At 37.0% G+C, this 20,064-nt stretch overlaps 1 protein-coding gene across 7 annotated transcripts in view; it reads left to right on the forward strand.

Moving 5' to 3' along the window:
- Positions 1–20,064, forward strand: part of ARMC2 (armadillo repeat containing 2) — a 61,322-nt gene that overhangs the window by 25,401 nt on the left and 15,857 nt on the right. For all 7 annotated transcript variants that reach the window (XM_048297297.1, XM_048297296.1, XM_048297295.1 and 4 more), the window contains 5 exons: positions 722–897; positions 2,015–2,117; positions 4,648–4,868; positions 9,127–9,272; positions 11,468–11,567. In XM_048297297.1, the coding sequence (XP_048153254.1) occupies positions 722–897; positions 2,015–2,117; positions 4,648–4,868; positions 9,127–9,272; positions 11,468–11,567 (746 nt within the window). The remainder of the gene's footprint in view (positions 1–721; positions 898–2,014; positions 2,118–4,647; positions 4,869–9,126; positions 9,273–11,467; positions 11,568–20,064) is intronic.

The raw sequence follows: 20,064 nt of genomic DNA on the forward strand, positions 1-20,064 counted from the left end.
ACGTGGGGCTTTGTAAGTGTCACCTTATGGACAAAAGCAAATGTAAGAAAATTTTTAAAAAATCTCACTGTGGAATTTTAAAAATAGACAAGACTTTTCCTTTTCTCTGTAAAGTAAATATGTACATGATTCCATTGTGTTGAGATGCAGTTTTTGTAATAATTTACTCTAGGTTTTATTTTGTGTATTTTAAACAGTGTCTCAGGGACTCAGGTGAGGAAGTAGATCACTTTTTAGTCAATAGGCCGACATTCCACTCAAATATATCTTGTACCTCTACACTGAAGAGTTCTAGCAAGTTTTTACATTCACTTTTTTTAAATCTCAGTAAAGTTTGATCCCTTTTTCACATGTAATGTTTGGTGGAGTGCTTTAAAGAATGTTTTCAGAGACACAGTTTCATGGTAGACATTTGGTCAATCTGATTATTAAGCATCAAAGGTGAGGTTTTTTAGCTGGTAGGTATTATTTTTTAGCTTGTAGGTATTATTTGGCTCAATGATTTCTTGGCTTGAGTCTCCTTTTTTGGAAAAGCAGAATAAAATTATTTCTGGGGATCGCGTTATCATATGAAGACATTTATTTGATGTCTTATTTTTGTTGTTGTGCAGCCTGTTCTTTATTTTGTTCTTCTGTGTCTTTATGTATTGAGATGCTCTGGATAAAGTGGCACTGATAATTATTTTTTATTTTTCTCTCCCTTCCTACACTCTTCAAGTAGAAGACAATATAGAAAACCTTTGTCTAGCTTGTACCAAGCTCTATCAAGCATTGAACGAAGGAAATATGCTGGGAAAAAGATGTAAAAGAAGAAGAGTGCTTCTGAAGACGTTATATAAACTTGTAGACATTGATTCAGATCCACTTTCCCTGAAGCTGGCAAAGATTATTCTGGCTGTAAGTGTTTTGAAATGCTCACTTCTAAACTGTGTCTAAACTAACCCTTTCCTAAGTACAGTTTACTACCACAGAGATACTAGTCTACCACCCATTCATCTAGATCAGCGCTTGCAGCTTATTTTCTGCAGAGAAGTTACATCTGGGCCAGGAAGGAGGGGCACAAAAATAGGATAGTTGGTGTATGGTGGCAAGAATATTGTATAGGCATGGAAAAGACACTGTGTCCTAAACTGGGATACCTATGCAGGGATTTAAAAACCCCAGTTTTTAGATTTGTGGTTAAAACTCTTTAAGTTTTGTGCTTCAGAACTTCTTCGTTCATGTTCTACAAAGTATGTATGGACAGTCACTGGTGAAAGGATGCCAGCTAACATTGTGCTGTAGACATTTCAGTAATTTGTGTGTGTGTGTTGGGGGAGTCGTATGTTCTCCTTTAAGGTAGTGTAAGCTATTTTATTCAGAAGATACAGTTATATACTCAGATACCACAGAGATGTTAAGTGGTGCTTATTAAAAAGAAGTGTTCCTTTGCAGACATTTTTCTGTGTAGTCTTTTAAAAAGCATGAACCTAGAAGATATTGCCCTTGAAATGCAGAGGAAAGGAAGAGATATGTCACTGTATTTTTACCACCTTTACTGCCCTTTCACAATCTCTCCGTGACCATAAGTACATCTAGTACATCGTAAGATCATGTTTTCTGATAGCTGAGAGTAAATTTCATTATGACATGTACTGTTGTACTCGAGGTCTTTGTGGTATGGCCATACATGCCAAACCACTGATTTCTATACAGGATTTCTTTGTAAGTGAATTGGAGAAAAAATCCTGCAAGTTATTGGTATGCTACCTGTTTATATTACTACATTAAAAGTTAAAACCGTTATTTTAAAGCCAGCACAGTTTGCTAAATAGAGTTTAAAATACCCAAGTTTCAGAGTCCTTTAATTCTGTAAACATTTTCAGTTTGTTTTAGTGTATTGTTAGGGTTTCAGCTGTAATTTAATAGTTCCATGGGAATACAAGTTTGCCATGGTGTCTGAACTTGTAGAATGTTATGGTGCATTTTTGCATGTAGATTTTAGTTGTGATTTTGTCTTTTACTTTCTTTGCAGATGAAAGTAGATGGAAGAAATCTTCTTAGTGTTTGCAAGCTAGCATTTAAAATTTGTAGGAACAAAGAAAATGATTTCATCGTTCAAAATGATACATTATTGGGTATGTATTCTGTTCTTGTCTGTAAGTTAGATGCTGAAATTCAACAGTTAAAATGTTCATCTTTGAAAAAACATTTTCAGAGTTAACTTAGTCACAGACTAAGTTAAATAAGACTAAAAATTGCTTGCCTAGGCCAAACTGATTTATCTAGTCCAGTGTTCTAAGTAACGATGGGGATGGGGAATGCTGTTTAGGGGGAGCGCAGGAGCCTGTGTGTATTCTGTGATCTGTTTCCCCAGTACTACTCCAGCGTCCAGAACTGTTCTATTCTGTTAGGGACATTGGGTGCTGCATCCCTGCCTAATCCCTTTTTAGTCTCTGTTTATACATCTTTTGTTCATTAATTTGCCTAATTCCTTTTTGGATTTTCTGATTTTGTCTGCATCTGTGATGTCATAGAACAAATTCCAGAAATTCTCTGTGTGCTGTTTTAAATCTATGTATTTTTCTTAATCTCCTTGCTTGTAGTTTTGCAGGATTTGTAAGAGTTTGTACAGTCAGCTTATCTTTCACCTTCGTGATTTTTTAAAATGCAGTCTTATCACATATCTCTGTCTTCTTTTCAAGATTGAGGCATCTCAGCCTTTTAGCTCTTTGAATGGACATTGTGTCATTCAGTTGTTTTATAAGTCCTCCTTTATAAGACCTTCTCAAATTCCAGTGGATCCTTCTTGAGATTTATGGAACAAAACTGTCTATAGAATTCAAGCTGTGTCTGCACCAAATTTTACAGAAATGAAATAGTGTTGACTGTGGTGTTGGCCATCATCAGGGAGGATCTTGAGAACAATCACTGGCTTTTTTTAATGTTTTATAGCTGCTGCTGCACATTGAGCCAATGATTTTGGAGAACTGTCAGCAATGGCTCTAAGATCTCTTCTGTGATTTTAATAGTATTTGTGTCGTGCATACACCCCCACACCTTGCAAATACAAGAAATATGAAGAAAATGACAGTGTGTGAATGATAGTATTGATTGATAGTCATTCCTTTCATTAAAACTTCAGTATGTTTTATTAATGTAGGCTTCAATCTTGCAAGCAGTTATTGCATGTGTATAGGTTAAGGCATATGTGTATTTTTACACATATGTATATTTAAGCATTTGCTTAAACAGATGAGAGTATTCATGGGCTTGAAGTTGAGTACACAATTGTTGTCAGAAATAAAGACAAGCCTTTCAAGTGGTAAGGAAAGGACTCACAGGAAACAGAACACCTGGGGTTGCTCAGTTGACTTTGGATACTGAAAAGTACAATTTTGTAGCGATCAGTATCATACACAGCACTTGAACAAGTCACATTTTGCTCTCCTTTCCATCCTCATTCACTTTGCTTTCACTTGCTCTTCTTTCCCTGTATTTTAAAAACTAGTGAAGGAAAGAACTTTCTTGGTGGGGGTAATTTTATTTGTTTATTCACTCTTTATATTTTGGACTCACCTTGACCTGGCAGAAGACGTGACCCTGACTTACCATCATAATTGCCCAGATCCCTGTTGCAGTCACTGGGTTATAGATTGAATTTATTTTTCCTCTTCCGTCCCTGTGAACTATTTATGTTGACTGCAGCAGCTCCAGTAGAAGAAATAAGTTAATCCTTCATCCCAGAATAGACAACTACTGTTCAAGACCCTGTTTGATACTAAGCAGAGCAGGAACCTGAAACTGATTTTTCACATTGCCACAACACAAGTGATTTAATTGGCGAGGGTGAGAGTTTGGACAAGAGCCTAGAGTGTGTGTACTTCATTCATATACACATATACTTGAAGAGACTTTCAGCTTCAGTTGAGACAGAAAAAATTTTTTAAATCTCTTCAATTTAATGATATAGGAAAAGGTTTTTATTCAACTGCAACTGAATGGAACATAGGAAGCAGAAATAAACATGTCTTGTAATCAATTGCTAGAAATTCAAAAGTATAAAGTTGGTTAGGATTACTCATTTGTTTAAGATACCCCCACTAAATTCAGAATTTCACAGTTTGACTGCAAAAGATACATTGGGCTTGTGTTAACAACTGTAAATTTTAACATTTCAGATGTCTGACAGTGGTTGCACAAAACAAAACTATGTCAACTTTACTTACATAAAAAGTAAATCTATAAAAGCTATGAACAGATTTTAAATGTGAGAGTTGAATTAGGCCCCTGTGCCTTTTAGTGCTCTATTTGAGATGCTTTAAGACATTTGATTTTTAAGGAAGTAGTGGGAATTAGTACACAAAATTCCAGGCACACACAATCACTTTTGCAAATCTTGAACTGAGGATTTCAGTGATTGCTGCTATGTGTTTACAACTTACACTGGTTCTTGAAGCCTAGGAGAACAAAAGTCGGGCCCATTCTCTTATTCATCAATAATTGTTTCTTGGTTTCAGTCCAAATATCCAATTTTTCTAGCCCACTTACTAGAAATGTAAGAGTTCACTCTGAGGGTGTTTTCCAATTGTTAATCTCTTTAATGACTGGACTGTATCAAATGTAAATTTTAATATTAGACTTTCTGAATAATGATTTTCCTTTTAGATTATTTGTTGGAGGTTCTGAGGAATGAAGATCTACAAAAAAACAGCGAAGCTCTCGTCTATTGCATGGGAGCTATAAAATTTATGTCTGGAAATGCAGTACTCCTTAATGAAATGGTCAACAAAGGAGCTGTTGAAATGTTGCTGCAATTAATGAAGCAGATTAATAACATAAAAGAACATGACACATATTTCTCCAACTTGGGCCGCTTATTAGTCCAGGTTAGATTTACTTTTATTTCTAGAAGTACGTACTTCAAGGACAAATTAAAAATGTAATTAGAGGAGATAAGCTAACCCTGTGTGCCACTGACTGAGTTGTACCTATATTTCAATAGACTTCTTTTTAAGAAGTTTAATGAAGTTGTTCAGCACCTAAATTTAATTACCATAGATGTTTGTGTGTAGTCCATTTTAAAGGCTTTAGAAATTCTGAAGTTAATAGAAATAGTTTTAGGTACCTAATAAACCAGTTTCTCATTACTGCTTTATTGTGCTGACAATGTTCTGGATACTGTAGTAAGCAGATAAAAATGTGTTCTCTATCGAAATTCTTGAAACTGAAATAATAAACACAAACTGGTTCTGCAATACTCTAGGAGGTTATAAAAAGCTTTTTATTACAAGAATAATGCATTTTAAAAACGTGTAGGAAAATACAGCTGTGTTTCTTTGACAAAGTGTTTTCGAAGAATTGTAATGTAAGGAAAAAGTAGTTGCAAAAGCAAACACTTTTTGAATCTTTTGAAGGCAGCAGGCTCAAAACTATTTTCACATACAAAGCACTTTGATAAGTGGTGGCTCTGAAAACTAATCTTTGGCCCTAAAACTGTTTAAACTCTTGTGTTCTAGAAACACTGGTGGGGGGGGTGTTGTGTTTATCAAGGATTTGCCAGGGAGATTCCTGGCATTTGTTTGGAAGTTACTGATGTAATGATTAGCGAATGGTTTAATTGTAAACTTCCAGGGACTTCATAGGAAAATATATTGGATAATTTTCTGAGGTAGTGTTTGCACTAGGTTTGTCTGCTAATTATGCCAGATTTCTTTAATTTCTACTAATTTACAAGCTAAGGATTTTATACTTCTTGAAATTATATGAGAAAACATCTTACATCATCACATTACTATTGATGATTTTTGTCTGTTTTTTTTTAATCTTGGTCAGTTTATTTCCAGGATTTTGACTAGTTGTCTGAACTTCCTGACAACTTGCCAGGAATGTTTTTCTTCCATTAATTGCCTGTGGATAAATACAGATTTTTTTAATCAAAGGTTTAGTTTGAGAATGTGTGAAAGGAAAACGTTATATTTTATGCTTTCTTTAAAAAAATCTCTCATGTCTCTGCTCTTTTTAGTTCAAATGGAAGTGTAGCAAAACTACTTTGTACCGTTTGAATAGACTGGCTGTTTCTAAGAAGTTCTTGAGTGTTTTGTGGGGAAGTCAGTAGTGACAGCTGTCTCTTACTGAGATTGCTCTTTCACTTGTTTGTGTTCTCTTCTATAGTAGTACAGATACTTCGCTTTTCTTCCTCTTGTGAGAAAAGTAGTGATTCCTACTGCTATGGAATTCCTGTGTGACTTTCTCATATCTGTTCCTTCAACAAAACCATGTGCGCTGCTTCTTCTGTGTGAGTTAATTGATCAGTCATCACAGACAGATGAAGAAGTAGTTCTGTTTAGAGGGATGATTGAAGAAAGTTTCTTCTGTGCTTGATGTCTTCAGAATAAAGTTTTTGTAGCATACTGTATCTTGTAGCAACAGATCAAATAGCCAGTGACATACAGAAATAATGTCTTCAGTTACAGAAAGCAAATTATATTGGAGGAGAAATTTACTTTAAATAGTCACAGTGATCTCTGAAGGAAGCTCTGCTATCTCTTAACCTTGGTAACCGAGGTATCCCATTTAATTGGGACCAGCTCTTCATTCTTTAACTGTATAATTGCACAGTCACCAGATGGCAGTGTTATACATAATCTTGCTAGATCCTTTTTGTGGGAATAAAGTCCCTATCTGATTTCTTCATTCTTCCACAATGCATTTTGTGCAGAAGTCCTACAATACAAGAATAAAAATGTTTGTAATAATTACTTTTTTCCTTAGCAGAGGACATTAAACCAGGGTCATCTTTGATTATTTTGTTGCTTAACCTAACAATCTGATTATATTTATACAAAATATGGTAATGCTTATTCAAAAACCAGGATTTTGAAGAGTCACTGACAAGACTTAACAAATACTTCGCATTCCTTAGTTGAAAAGCACTTAAATATCTTCTCCTTTAAAAATGGCATTTGTCAGCAGTTAAATTTTCTGTTTGGCTGAATTTGATCTTTCACATGGCAACATAAGGATTAGGGCTGGTGAGGATTGCTAAAGACAATTGTTATGCATTTCTCCCTGAAACATAGGGTCTGCTTGAAGCAATCACATTCTCTCTGGAATTCAGCTGCTGTCTGGCTAGCTTCTATAATTTTTTTAATTGTACTCTTCGTATTTCCGTTGCACATTAACTGTGTTTTGTGGAGATATACTTCTATGAACTGCTGAATGCTGTTGTTTTGTACATTTGAGTATATATATGTTATTTTGGATTGCTTTTTCTTTCCAACCTGTCTTTGTCTGAGGATGGCTCTTGATAGAATTTACTGCTTGAGGATTTTGAACCATCGAATTGTATCAGACATTGGAAAATTTTACTCTCTTTTTGGAGACCTTTGCACCATTGTCTGTTGATAATTTTTTTTTCCATTTTCCAATATGTAAGTCTCTTAGCTGCAGTGAAAGCTCTTGTCTGGGTTTGAACAACACTTATAATATGTGGTTTACTCTTCATTTCCTTTATTGTCTCTATTGAAGTTTAACTAGAATTCAGCAAATACCATCCTAGGCTGACTGTGAACATCTTGTATGTAAGCACTGAATGGGGTCTTCTGTCTCCATTCTGTGTGACAGGAATTTTTCTACCAAAACTTTTGAAAAGCAAGGTATTTGATCAGAATATATTTATTATATCTCCAGTAGTATGTTGATTTTTGAAGCATCATGACTTGAGAAGGAATGTGCATCTGGAAAATTTTTTTGCAGTTGTTCATTTAAAATAATAAAAAACTCCAGGTGTCTTCTTAAAATATGAGTAATATGAAGCAAATGGCTTCTGTAAGTTCAGATTCTCTGTATTATGCATATAGTATAAATTTCATGTTTAGTGCTGAAGTTAAATCCATTCACATATCACATGATCACGTTTTTTTCCCCTCTGTGCCTTGCTTCTGCATTTTGACATGTTGCATCTCCTGTTGCTCCATTACAGAACATCATGGGGTTGCTGAAGATTTGTATTCTGCTGTCAAATTTGTTGAAGTAGGACAGAAACTTGAAAGCTGCTGGAGAATGAACAGAATATGCATAGAATCCTATGTGCAAAAGCTCAAACACAACATCTTAACCTGCTCTTTGTCAAGAATTTTTCTTTAAAATTAGCAATTACATATCACTGGATAAGCAGTCCAAGTTAGTGATAAAATGCTTAATTTCCAGAGTTTTTTGTGATAAGAGACAATTTGAACAGATAGGTTTTGTGCCTTATCAAACTACATTCAAAACCAAATTGAAGTTAATGACTTCACTCTGAATAAGAAAAAAATGGAAGAATTCCCATATTCACATAAAATTGAATGACTTCACATTCCTTTTATAGTGTTCTGGATCAAATGAAAATTAATTTACGTGTCATTGCATGTCTGACCTTGTTATTAGAATACTCTTACCTTGGAAGAGAACCAGAATATTTCAAAATATGCAATAGCTGATTCATTTTGTATATCTACAAGTGTTAGATTTTTTTTATGCTTTAAGCTCCTTGAAATAGAGCAGTATCATCTGAAAATATTTTGGTTTCTCCAAATAAACTTGAGCACTTAAGCTTTTCATTTTTGTGTTGTTCAAACAATGAATTTCTCTTGATCTTGATTAACTTTCAATTTTTGAATTGGAATAAATGTGATTGTATTTTTAAATCAGTTCATTTTAGTTTGCAGTTTACAGTTATCATCAAAATATATATCAGTATTTTCAAGACTTAAATTTTCAAAATGAAGATTTATTGAAGAATTATGCAAAAAATTACTTTAACCATCTACAGCATTTCACCTAATTTCCAATTGTTACATGGCTATATATGTGCAAGATTTTAAAACATACGAAAGATCATGTGTCCCTCATAGAAGGAGGTTATGCAGGCAAAGAGCAGTATCAATCTTTCATTTTCAGACAGTTATCCCAAATACACCATCTTGCTGCCTGCACGTTTCCTGTTGCTATTAATTGGTTTGTACATACCTGCAGAATGTTAACGGGGCATGCAGACTGCCTTAGATGCTATAAATGAGATGTGAGCTTTACTGAATTTCCCCCCCCCAGTGTACTCTGCTGTGAGCAGCTGTGGTTAATAGGTGTTTCAATGCTCCTGTGCAGCTGACAGCCACTCTGCGCACCCTGGCCGACTTCCCCCTGGCGCGGCGCCGGCTCAGCTGCAGCGCTGCCGTCTCCGAGCTCTTCGTGGCGCTGGAGCAGCGCGGCAGCGACGAGGACATGTGCACCTGCATTGTCAGGATCCTCAGGTACGTATGGACACAGTTGTGCATGCAGGCAGGTCCCTCTTCCTGCTTGAGAGACCCCAAAGGAAGCAGGATCAAGCACTAAGATTGAAAGATTTACATTGAACTCTTTTTTAAAAAGCTCGGTGTAGCTTTGAATGATATTGATGCTAGTTGTGTCTTTATTAGTACTTACAGAATTGTTGAATTGTAGCCATACAAACTTGGATTCATCATCCCTGTGAAAAATACTGTGTTGCATTGTGTTACTCTTTGATCCCACAGATTCTGATTGAGTTTTTTAAAGTACCATTTCTTACATTTTAAAGCTGCATAAATTATTAGGTATTTATTAATCCTGGTTTAGGCCATGTTTTCAAAAAACTAATGAGAGAAATTGCACAAGGGACTCTGTATTGTGAAATAAAATACAGAAGAGAGAAAATGTGACCAGTGTTCATTGTCTGAGCTGTTACAGAGCGTTTGAGGAGATTAATCTCTGGGATCAGGGCTTGAGCGTGCAGATGGAAGTGCTGAAAGAATCTCAGTTTTATGAGCAGCCAGCGGCTGCTTCCCAAGTTGTGCTTTTTAGAGGGAGATCAGTATCAGTTAGTCACCAAAAAAATTATTTTGTAGTCTGAATAGTTTCTCAGTCAAAAGTCTTCCACCATCAGCTTACAGTATCTTACCAAGCATCAGCTTGCAATATTCAGTGCTAAAGGGACTTGCAAACAATGTAAGGATTTTGAAGAAGTTGTGAAATTGGCTGTTGGTAATTTCAGGAGTAGCTGGATTATAAACACAGTCTATGAATGATGTGCTGGATGAAGTATTTGCCATTGCTGCTTTGTTACTGTATTGAGTCATCATGCCTGTGGCTCCACGTTCCTTGAGATTCTGTTACAGACTCCTCTTCCTGTTCAGCCGCTCCAAGTTATCCATCACATTCTCCTTTCTGGATGAGACTTGGCTGTGCTTTGAACAGCAGCTCCATAAGGGGCTGGCATTCCTTCCTCCCCACAGCTAAAAGCAGGCAAATCTGCTCCTTTGCTGTTTGTGCTATCTCTAAAGCATGTGAATGGCTTCCCCTATTCCATGCTACCTTGTTCATGTCTGTCTCTAGCTCTGTTCCTAAAAATGAGCTGTAGCAATGATTACAGCACTTTGAGCATATTTACTTCTTCTGAGGAGGGAACATTTCTTTTATTTGGAAAATGCCATGAAAAGTGGGATAATGGGTTTGTAATCAAGTGTGATTGATACTTACACTGTAATTCTGATAAGGACATTTACTTGATCTAGAATTTAATATGGAGAAAAAATAATTTATCTTAAAGTTTCCTACTGCTTCAGTTTTTTTCCTTAAGTTTAGAACTACATGCTCCAGGAATACAAATTAGCCATAAAATCAATTTAATTAGCTTTCTGGAAATTGCAGTCACAAAAAAAAATACACTATGCAGTACAAAGCTCAGATTTGAATTTTGTTTTGTCTTCTGGTTAACACAGAATGTTTATTCTTTTCTCTCAATCAACTTTAGGCAGCTTCTTTGTAGACAGTATGTTCAATCTATTCAGATTATTAATTTCTGTAAGTCTGTAAATCTTCCTGTAAGTGGTTGTAATTGAACATCAACACAGATCTTTTCTGGTTTTGACTACATGAGGCCTAAGATGTTATCATAGCTTGTTCTGTTATTGCATTTTTCTGGTGTGACCAAAGCATGTCCAGTTCCCTGTTTTGGGAATGGTCAAGGTGAGCAGTGTAGAACTGGAGCAGCTGTTAGGGAATGTGCAGAGATGAAATCCTTGCCTGCAAGGAGGCACGTTCTTCATATTTGCTGGTGAGAGATGTGTTCTCTTAGTGCTGTTGCTGGGCTCTACTGGATGTGCACTAGGAAGGGACCCCTTATTTCCTCTCATCTGACTTCCCACATCATCCTGAAATTCCAGTTCTCCCGTTTAGCACTAAGAAGTGCTGGTGTTAGCACATACTGTGCCCATATGGCAGGCAGGTTGGGAAGCTCCTTACGTTTGCTTCTTCCCATAATTCACTGTGGCAAGGATAGCTAGACTTCTGTTTTGCTAACAGAACTGCACATGCCTCTGCTAGAAGTCAGAATATTGGCATTCACTTCATTTGTCAGAAAACAGGTCTGAGAGTCAAATGTGGAAAAAAGTCCTTTTATTAATTTTTATTTTATTTTTTCTCTTTGTAGCAAACTTTCTTCCTACAATGACTTCTGTGCAGCTTTGGCAGACTGCTCCAGATGTTACTTCTTATTTTTAGCCCTACTAAACAAACACCAGAAGCAGCAGGTCAGTTTTTCATCTCTTGATTTTTATGTATTAATCCTCTGATGTGTCTGTGTATTATTGTGTATAAGCTTGTTTTCAGCGACCTACTTTTACGCATTTACCAAATGGTTGACAGCATTTCTAAGCAGTAAATAATTGTAATGAAATAATTTAGATTAAAAATTCAAAGCAATACAGAGGACAGTTGATTAACTTGTCTGTTCTTTGCATGTGTAGAAGCAGTCCTTTGAGTACCCACTTTCTTTCTTAGTTTTAAAAAATACTTTTTAAAGCAAGAAGTTATTTGAATATTTAATTGTAGGAAATTGTTGGGCTTTTTCCTGTCCTCCTCACCTGCAAAAGAAATGTGGCTTTTCTAGAGCTAAGCAATGTTAAAGCAGAGGAAAATATGTTCCTTGCTGTCATGTAAAAAGGGGAGATTTACTCAAACCCTTTGTGTTGGATAGTCTGTGAGACCCCCAGGAAAGCCATGACCCTGTGTCCGACCAGTCTGTCAGTGTCCCATTGTGGAACCCTTCACTAAGCAGTCCCACTGGATCTGAGGGCAGTTCCACTGACTTATTCAGGGTCACACACCAAACAGAGAAACCTCTTCTTGGGTCTCCACCTTCACCTGCTGCAGGCAATGGGCAGTGCCCTTGAAGGACTCGCATTAACAGTTTGCAGAATAACACTCTTTATTAATAGAATTCTGTTAATAGGTTAAGGTTTGAGACTTGCCAGTGGTAGTATCTGACTGCAAAAATCTATTCGAAGCAATGCACTAATTTAAAGCAACGTACTAACAAGCTCTAATCCCCAATAAAAGCTGGCCTGAGACAATAATTCAACATGCAGAGATCACAGTTCTTTCAAAGCAGGCATCCCTTTGGGGGAGAAGACAGGTTCAGCTTGTTGGCTGATCCCAGAAGTTACAGTGGAGTCTTCCCCCATTTCTCCCCATTCTTAACTCATATTCATACTATTTCTTTATGTTTAGGTGGAGCTTGAGTGACTTTGATCATACATCTTACTCAGTGAGGGGTGGTTGTTGTAGGGGGTTGATATCTCAGGATAGTACCCTAGATAACCTTGAGATGGGGACATGGCATTAGTCCAAGGAGAGTGATTTCGTAACAACTGCCGATCCAAGAGCAGGATATTTTCCTTTATCTCCCTTGCTTTTCAGCTGCTATGGGGCTTATCAACTAGAAAGTACCACTGAGTTCCCTCCTCTGCAAGGGTTTCAACATAGTGCCTGGCCATGGTGTCTCCACTCCACCCTCCCTTGAGTCCCCCCTAAATTGCACCGTCTGTGGGAGGTCAGATGTGCTGACCGTGTTTCATTCAGGGAGTACAACTATTTTTCCCTGTAACTTCCATACCATTATCTTTTTACCCTCAGCCATCTTCCTGTACTCTCTATGTAAGATACCAAAATGTATCTCTCCTTTGCTAGAGAAAACCACATGCCTGGAGTACCACATTTGGGATGTTCATGTAGAAATAAATGTTTAAACTTTGTCAAAATGTCTCATATCATGAAGTAAAATTCTGAGTATAGTTGCTGCCAACTTTATTGGAACTCCAAGGGTGTTGCTGCTCTGTTGTCCTGCTGTATCATAGTGATCTTTCCTACATTTACTGGAGCACTGGGTTCTCAAGAGTTTGGTGCAGGATCCCAGTCTTACAGATTGATGCATTGGTAAGAGTGGAATGTCCTATGTAGAGCAAATTACTCGGCTCTGTTGCCAGGTAAGTTTTAAGAAGAGAGTAATTTTTATCTAAAGCATAGATGTTCAAAGGTGGACCAAGGTTTCAAAGCATAGAATATTAAATTACATTAAGATCATTCTTAAAAGTAAGGAACTTTCATGGCTAGTCCAGCATCTGAACTAGTTTGAGATCATTTATGAGTTATCCTATACAATTTCTGCCAGGGTTATTAATTCTTGGAGATTTGTTAGAAGGAGGTCTTTTATGCTGCTATCATTGAAGGGAAATAATGAAGGTAACTAGATTGGCTGTGCTGAACAATATTCTTTCTCCTGCCAAATACAAAAATAATTTGTTCCTTTCCTGTTTACCAGCATCCCTGTTTTCTGTGATAATGCACATGGAAGAGGAACAAAGATTAAGTTGTTTCTTTTCTTCTAAATGTCTGCTGATTTACACTTCTGTAGCATATCTGAGTATTTCTAGGTTCAGGCTGCTCTTGCATAGTTTAGTCTTCAAAGACACTTTAGTAAAATACTATGTAAATACTAAGCAAATAACATGAGAAATGTCAAAGGCATGATATTTTCCTAGATTTATAGTTGTTCTTCCTTGTGACCACTGTATTAAAAACTCAACAAATTATGGAACCGAGAATAAGGATCTTTAATTCAGTAACACCTTTCTCCTAAACTTAATCTGTCATTTTAAGGGTAGCTTTTCTAGGTTCCTGAGATAATAGCTTTGTGTCATAATGAATTGTAGGCTCATATCTACCTCAAATTGTTTGTTATTATTTTGTATTCAGAATTTAGCTTCTCATTTGTCTATTAAGTGCTCCTAAAATACATCTTTCTTCACAAGGTTAGCATTGCATTTTATGTTAAATTGTCAGTTGTTTTATCCAAATGCAAATGAGTAAAGAAGTAGCTTGTGTATTAAAAAAACTTAGCTATTACATTGTGTTGATTATATATGCAATGTCTTCAGAATAATTATTTCTTACTGCAGTTTTGAAACAAGCATGCAATTGTCAGTTGCCAGCTTAGTGAAGCCCTGGAGAAACAAAAAGAATGACACAGATAATGTAATGCACCACTTTTTCTGTAATATATAATAAACACTTGAGCTGTGAGGAGTGCAAATGTTTTTCCTGAGGTGTAGTTGGCACTGCTGATCTTTGTTTTAAAATGCTGACAGCTAGTGAGTTACAGCATGAGTTGCTATGTGTTGAAAAGAAATGAAGTAACAGCAGTGTGAGTAAAATTGTCTGCTATGGGAAGAAGCAAAGAGAAGGAAAAATCATTATTAAAGCATTAAAAATCTTCAGGACTGAAAACTGATATGAAGAAAGGAAGTGTGTGTGTGTGTGTGTGTTTTTCTGAGTTTTCAGGTTGCAAAGTTTGTGGGATCAAGTTTTTTACTGGCAGTCATAGCAGGTAGAAACATATAGGGGAAAAAATAGAGGAAAACCAGCATTCAGACTTTCTCAAGGACTATAATATCTGTGACTTTAAAGATAAGTATTAAGTACTGTGAAAGTTAAAATGTGAGCACTGAAAATAGGATTAATGACTTGCACCCTTACCACACACTGAATTCCACAGTTGCAACCCAAATATTCTCTGTTCTTCTTTCCACACTGCACTGTACAGCTCTTTTCCCTTTTTTCTCAGGTCATTTTCTCTTGGGTGAAAGAGTCAGAAGGAATGGAAAAGTAGTGATTCAACTCTATGGGAAAGACTTCTGGGGAAATTGAATTGGCAAGACTTGATAATACCATGTGTCATAGTCTTAGGTAGGGAACACAGAAGACTGGAAAAGGTGAATCTTCAGGGTAGGACTGGGGAAGTCAGCTGTGCTTTTGCAGACATCTGAAGTATGTATTCATGGTTGGCTTTGGAACTTACTTGTGTGGAGTAACAAAAAACATCCTTGGTGGTTGCCACATGCTGTCAAAACTGTCAGAAGTGTTCGTGTAGAGCCTCTGTCTTGCAGGATAAGCTTTGCATGATTCTGTTTCTAGTCAGCATTGTAGACTTTTGCCCATCTCAGGAAATGTTTTAGCAGGTTTCTGTTCCACTTTCCCACATCATTATCGTCTCTAAGCTTTCCAGATAAACTACATAAACGGTGACTTTCTCGGGCTGTGGTTAATGTCGTAAGTCACAAGGAGGCCATGCTTTTGGAACAGGGACATTGCCTAAATAGGACAGTAGCACAGTAGCTTCTGTCAATAAGTCAGGCACTACCTGATCTTAGGTGGCATTTTGGGGCCCTACCAGCTTCCATGTAATCTTTTATCAGTTTGGAGTCTATTTTCAAACCTAAGAGCACAAACACAGGGTGTGATACTAAAATTTGTGTTGAAGCAATCTTAGGCCTGTTGTATAGAAAGGTCCCCTTACACTTTAGTGTAGCTTACTTTTTAAATTGGGAAGGATGTGTTTAAGAATCTGACATCATGGGATGCGGTAATTGCCTATTCAGCAGAATAATAGTTACATTGGATCACATGAACAGTTCATCCAGTCTATTCTTCATACTCGGCAGTGGTGAGATTCAGATGTCTAGAGAACAGTAAAAATGGAGCAGGCATGTATGATACTTCCTGTGCATACTTACCAAACCTCCAGCTCTTTCCAGTTTGGAAACACCCTCAGCCAGCTGTGTATGAAATAAACCTCAGTTGACTTCTTTTCTGTGAAATTCTACAGTCTCTCTTCTACCCCCTGTAAACTTTTAATGTGTTAAAGATCCATTGACAAAGAGTTGTACAGCAAATAATTCCTTTAGCTTATTTTGAATTTGGCCTTTACTGTCTTTATTTGATGCCTTCCGGTTCTTGTATTGTGAATGTGGTTAAGCCATTGTTCATTTTACACCTCCCTTGATTTTCTAGATGGTTATCCTACCCTCTTTGAGTTACCTCTTTTCCATGCTGAAGTTCTTGCTTACTTAGCCCTTTCTGATCGAGAGACTGTTCCATGTCGTGGTGTATCCATGTTGCTTTTCTCAGAACATTTTCCAATCCTGATTCCTGTCTCGTTTTTTGAGAGGAGGAAACCAGAACACAGCACTTAAGATGTGGCCATATCATAGATTTGCATGCCTGCATAAAGTTATTTCCCAATAATTCCCAATCCTTTGTTTGCTTTCTTGACCTGTGATCATTAAACTTTGTCATTAACTCCAAGATTGCTCTGTAGGTGGTTATGGTTGGTTCAAAGGCTGTAGTTTTATACATGACCATATGTTTGCTTTGTTCTTTTCCGCACATCCTTTCATGTTTAAATTCATGCATTTAAATTTCATCTGCTATTTTATTACTAACTGACTACGATTCTTCTTCTGCTCTTCATTCAGCCTTCATCTGTGGTACTTTGAATATCGTAGTGAAATCAGTACATTCTTCCATATCACTGCTGCTGCCCATTTTCTGTGTTTATGGACAAATTGAACACAACAGATCCCAGCACAAAACCTTGGGAATTCCACTGGTCATCTTCCACCATTGCAGGAGCTGTTAATTTACTCTGTTTACATCCTCTAATCATTTATCTATACCAAGACATTCTCCCTTACATCATGGCTCATTAGTTTTACTAGGATTTTGGTGAGTGGCTTTGTTAAAAGTCTTCTGGAAAGTCACATGGGTGATATCAGATGGGTCTTTTTTGCGCATGTTTACTAATCCCTTCAAAGAACTCAGTAATTGGGTAAGTCAGAAGTTAGAAGTCTTAAAGCTGATTGTGTTTATGTGGCTGTCCACTCATTTTTTTGTTCTTTTTTTGTGATCTCTACTAATTTATCTGGTCCAGACACCAGGCTTGATTCTCACTTGGAATCTTTTCATGTTTGTTACAGTTTTAGGAGGTTGCATAGTGCTGTTAGTAATTAAGCTATTTAATTAATTAGTTCTTTTAGAACTGTTGGATAATTATCTAGTCCTGCTGATTGGTTACTCTTTGTTTTGTCAGTTAGTTCCTTAAAGTTGTTTGTGATTGCTTCAGTTTTGGACAGATGCTCTGATGAGCCTTCCCTGGAGAACGGTGTAGCATTGGGATCTCCCACTTGCTTCTAGAGTGGGCATGAATCAATGCAAAGAACTCATTTAGCTTCTCTGCAATGACCTTGTCTTCTCTCAATGCTCCTGTTTTATCCTGATCATCAATTAGTTCTGCAGATTCTGGCAAACTTCCCAGTCCTGATACATGTGAAAAGATTTGTTATTATTTCTGTGTCTCTTGCATCAGCTAGAAGGACTGCACTCATTTTCAATTATAATTTGCACACTGCATTACCTGGCTGATTTAGCAATCAGTTTGTCAGAAGCAATTTATTGAATAAAGAGATGTTGCCTTGTCATCCTCTTAAGGACATGTCCACATCTATCAGGTTCACTGTGCCTGAGTCTGACCAGCTTCCTTCCCAAATGTATCTACCAGGTAGTGGCTCCCAAATCAGCTTACTGTCTTCTGTGAGCAAGCAGGCTTTTGCTTGTGAGATTTTCTCTTGTCTCTCCCAAAGAAAAAAAACTTTGTTTCAGGGCTATTAATGTCCTTTTTGCTCTTAGGAGTGCTGCCATGGGGAAGGTTGTCACAGGTGAGGCCTGCAACTGCAGGGAACTTTTCCACTTTGTTTCTGGCTTTATTGATTAGGCAAAGGCTTATTTGCATGCAGTGACTGGTCTTTCTGTCTGTATTTTGGCTGGTTTATGGAGAGCTCTGTGATGAGCTCCCAGGCCCCCACCATCTCTCTGTTTCAGTCAGTCATGTAACATAAGTTGTGTACTGCCCAAAACCAACCACAGGCTCTTCCCTATGTAGTGTAGTGCTGCACCTGTGTTTAGTTCAGATTCAGTTTGCCTTTTAAATGCTTTGAGAGTGTTATTGGTATTCTGCTCAGTGACATCACAGTCTTATGAGATACCAAAGGGGTTTTTTTTTCACATTGTTATTGGGGGCAGTGGTGTGTTTCTACGTGTATTGCTTGCTTCTAAATAAATGGTTATCAGTGCTGACCCACGTGTTCTTTGTGTTTTGGTTACTCACATTTTCCTCTGTGCCATCTCTCGTTTGGGCTGAGGACAGTTGTCTGTGTGACAGCACGATACATCATGTCAGAGAACCAACCCAGCTTCCAATAACTCTAAAACTGAAGAAAAGAACTCCAGTCCTTTCCTGATTATCATCTGCATTGCTTTCCCATCTAGTTTGTTGAACAGCCACACAAATACTTCCTTAATCACAAATACTAAGGCAGTAATATGGCAGAGGAAGCAAACTGAATGGAAAGGAGATTGAGTGCTGTTTATGCCACTACTTCTGCTGAAGTGCTTGTCAAGGTAACCCTACAAAGAACTTGCATCGATACTGTGGTTCTTTTCTCATACATTTACTAGTGCATATTTTCAGTTGTATTCCTCCTCAGTGTAGCCCAACATTATAATAATGACTAGAGGACAATTTTAAAAAGGGAATATAGTAATGGATCATTAAAGAGCAAAAAATACAAGATTTTTCTCCTGCCTTTTGTGTGTATACTTGCATATTCATAACTGATCAATCTGAATTAGCTTTCTTTTGGCAAGAAGGAAGTAGCAATTCTAGGATAGGTATTCTGACAGCTCTGAAGGAATTTCGCTGCTGATAAACATGAATAACTACAGAAGGTCACTCTTTCCCTATTGTATGATTTCTGACAGAGTGCTGACCTGCTAAGTGTATGTGCATCTTCCTAATGCTTTAGTTGTGATTTTTTTTCTTTTTTTTTTGTCTGAAAGAAAAAGCTAAAGTGTTAAGAAAAGTGCAGAATATGTGATCTGTACACTGAGTATGAAATTATCAGAAATACAGTCTTCAAAGTTTATAATGAACCAGTCTTCATTGGCATGTATCGTATAGAAACCTGCTGTGCTGGTGTATCAAAAGATACAAGTGAATGTAGGTAATGACTAGATAGGTAAGCAATAGAACATCAAATAATAAGATACTACTGCTTGGTGAGACACACTGTTATTAAAATATGTTGTTGTAATTTTTGATTTAGTTTCTCTAAACGATGCTTTAAGCTTGGGAATACCTCTGAAAAAAACTAAAAGAATTATTAGAGTTAAAATCCCCCAAGGAAATTAATTTATCCATGACAAAGGTCAGACCATTAGCAAGCTGCCTATTAATAGAATATTAAGGAAGACATTTTTGTTAGTAGGCCAGTCTTTAATCTAGAAAAAAAAAAAGGGTTACTAAGAAATAGGGGCTAAAGCTGTACAAATTTAAACTAGTAATAAGAATAAAGATTTTAACCAGAGAGATCAGCAGTCATTAGAGCAATACCATGGGGGATATGGTTTTCAGCTTTTTTTTTCAATTCATTTGGCTTCTGAACTTTTTTAGGAAGCAAACACAGCTTTTTGTCAGACGTTCTGGTGACAGTGTGCTTGCTTTTCTTCACCTTTCCCAGGTCTCCAGGTGTCCACAAACAAACCTGAGCATGAGTTCTTGATCGCTGAAAGTCACTAAGTGCAAATGAACCCTTTTCAGAAAAGTCAGCTGAAAAGATCAGATTTGGGGGGGTAGAAATTATTTGGTAGGGTCCTATGGTGTGGATACACAGAAGTATAATTACATTTTTCTGATGGCCTCTCCTTCTCCTCAAATGCATTAATATTTTGGGGACAAGGAGGTTCTCTTTACTGACAAAGTACTCCCTGCTGTCACTGTGGCAAAACTGCTCCGCTGTGCTTCTTATTTCACATTCCTCGGTCAAGACATTCTCTATTTGCTTTTGGTACTTCCAG

Source organism: Corvus hawaiiensis, chromosome 3 (genome assembly GCF_020740725.1).
Source record: "Corvus hawaiiensis isolate bCorHaw1 chromosome 3, bCorHaw1.pri.cur, whole genome shotgun sequence".
Taxonomy (NCBI): Eukaryota; Metazoa; Chordata; class Aves; order Passeriformes; family Corvidae; genus Corvus; species Corvus hawaiiensis.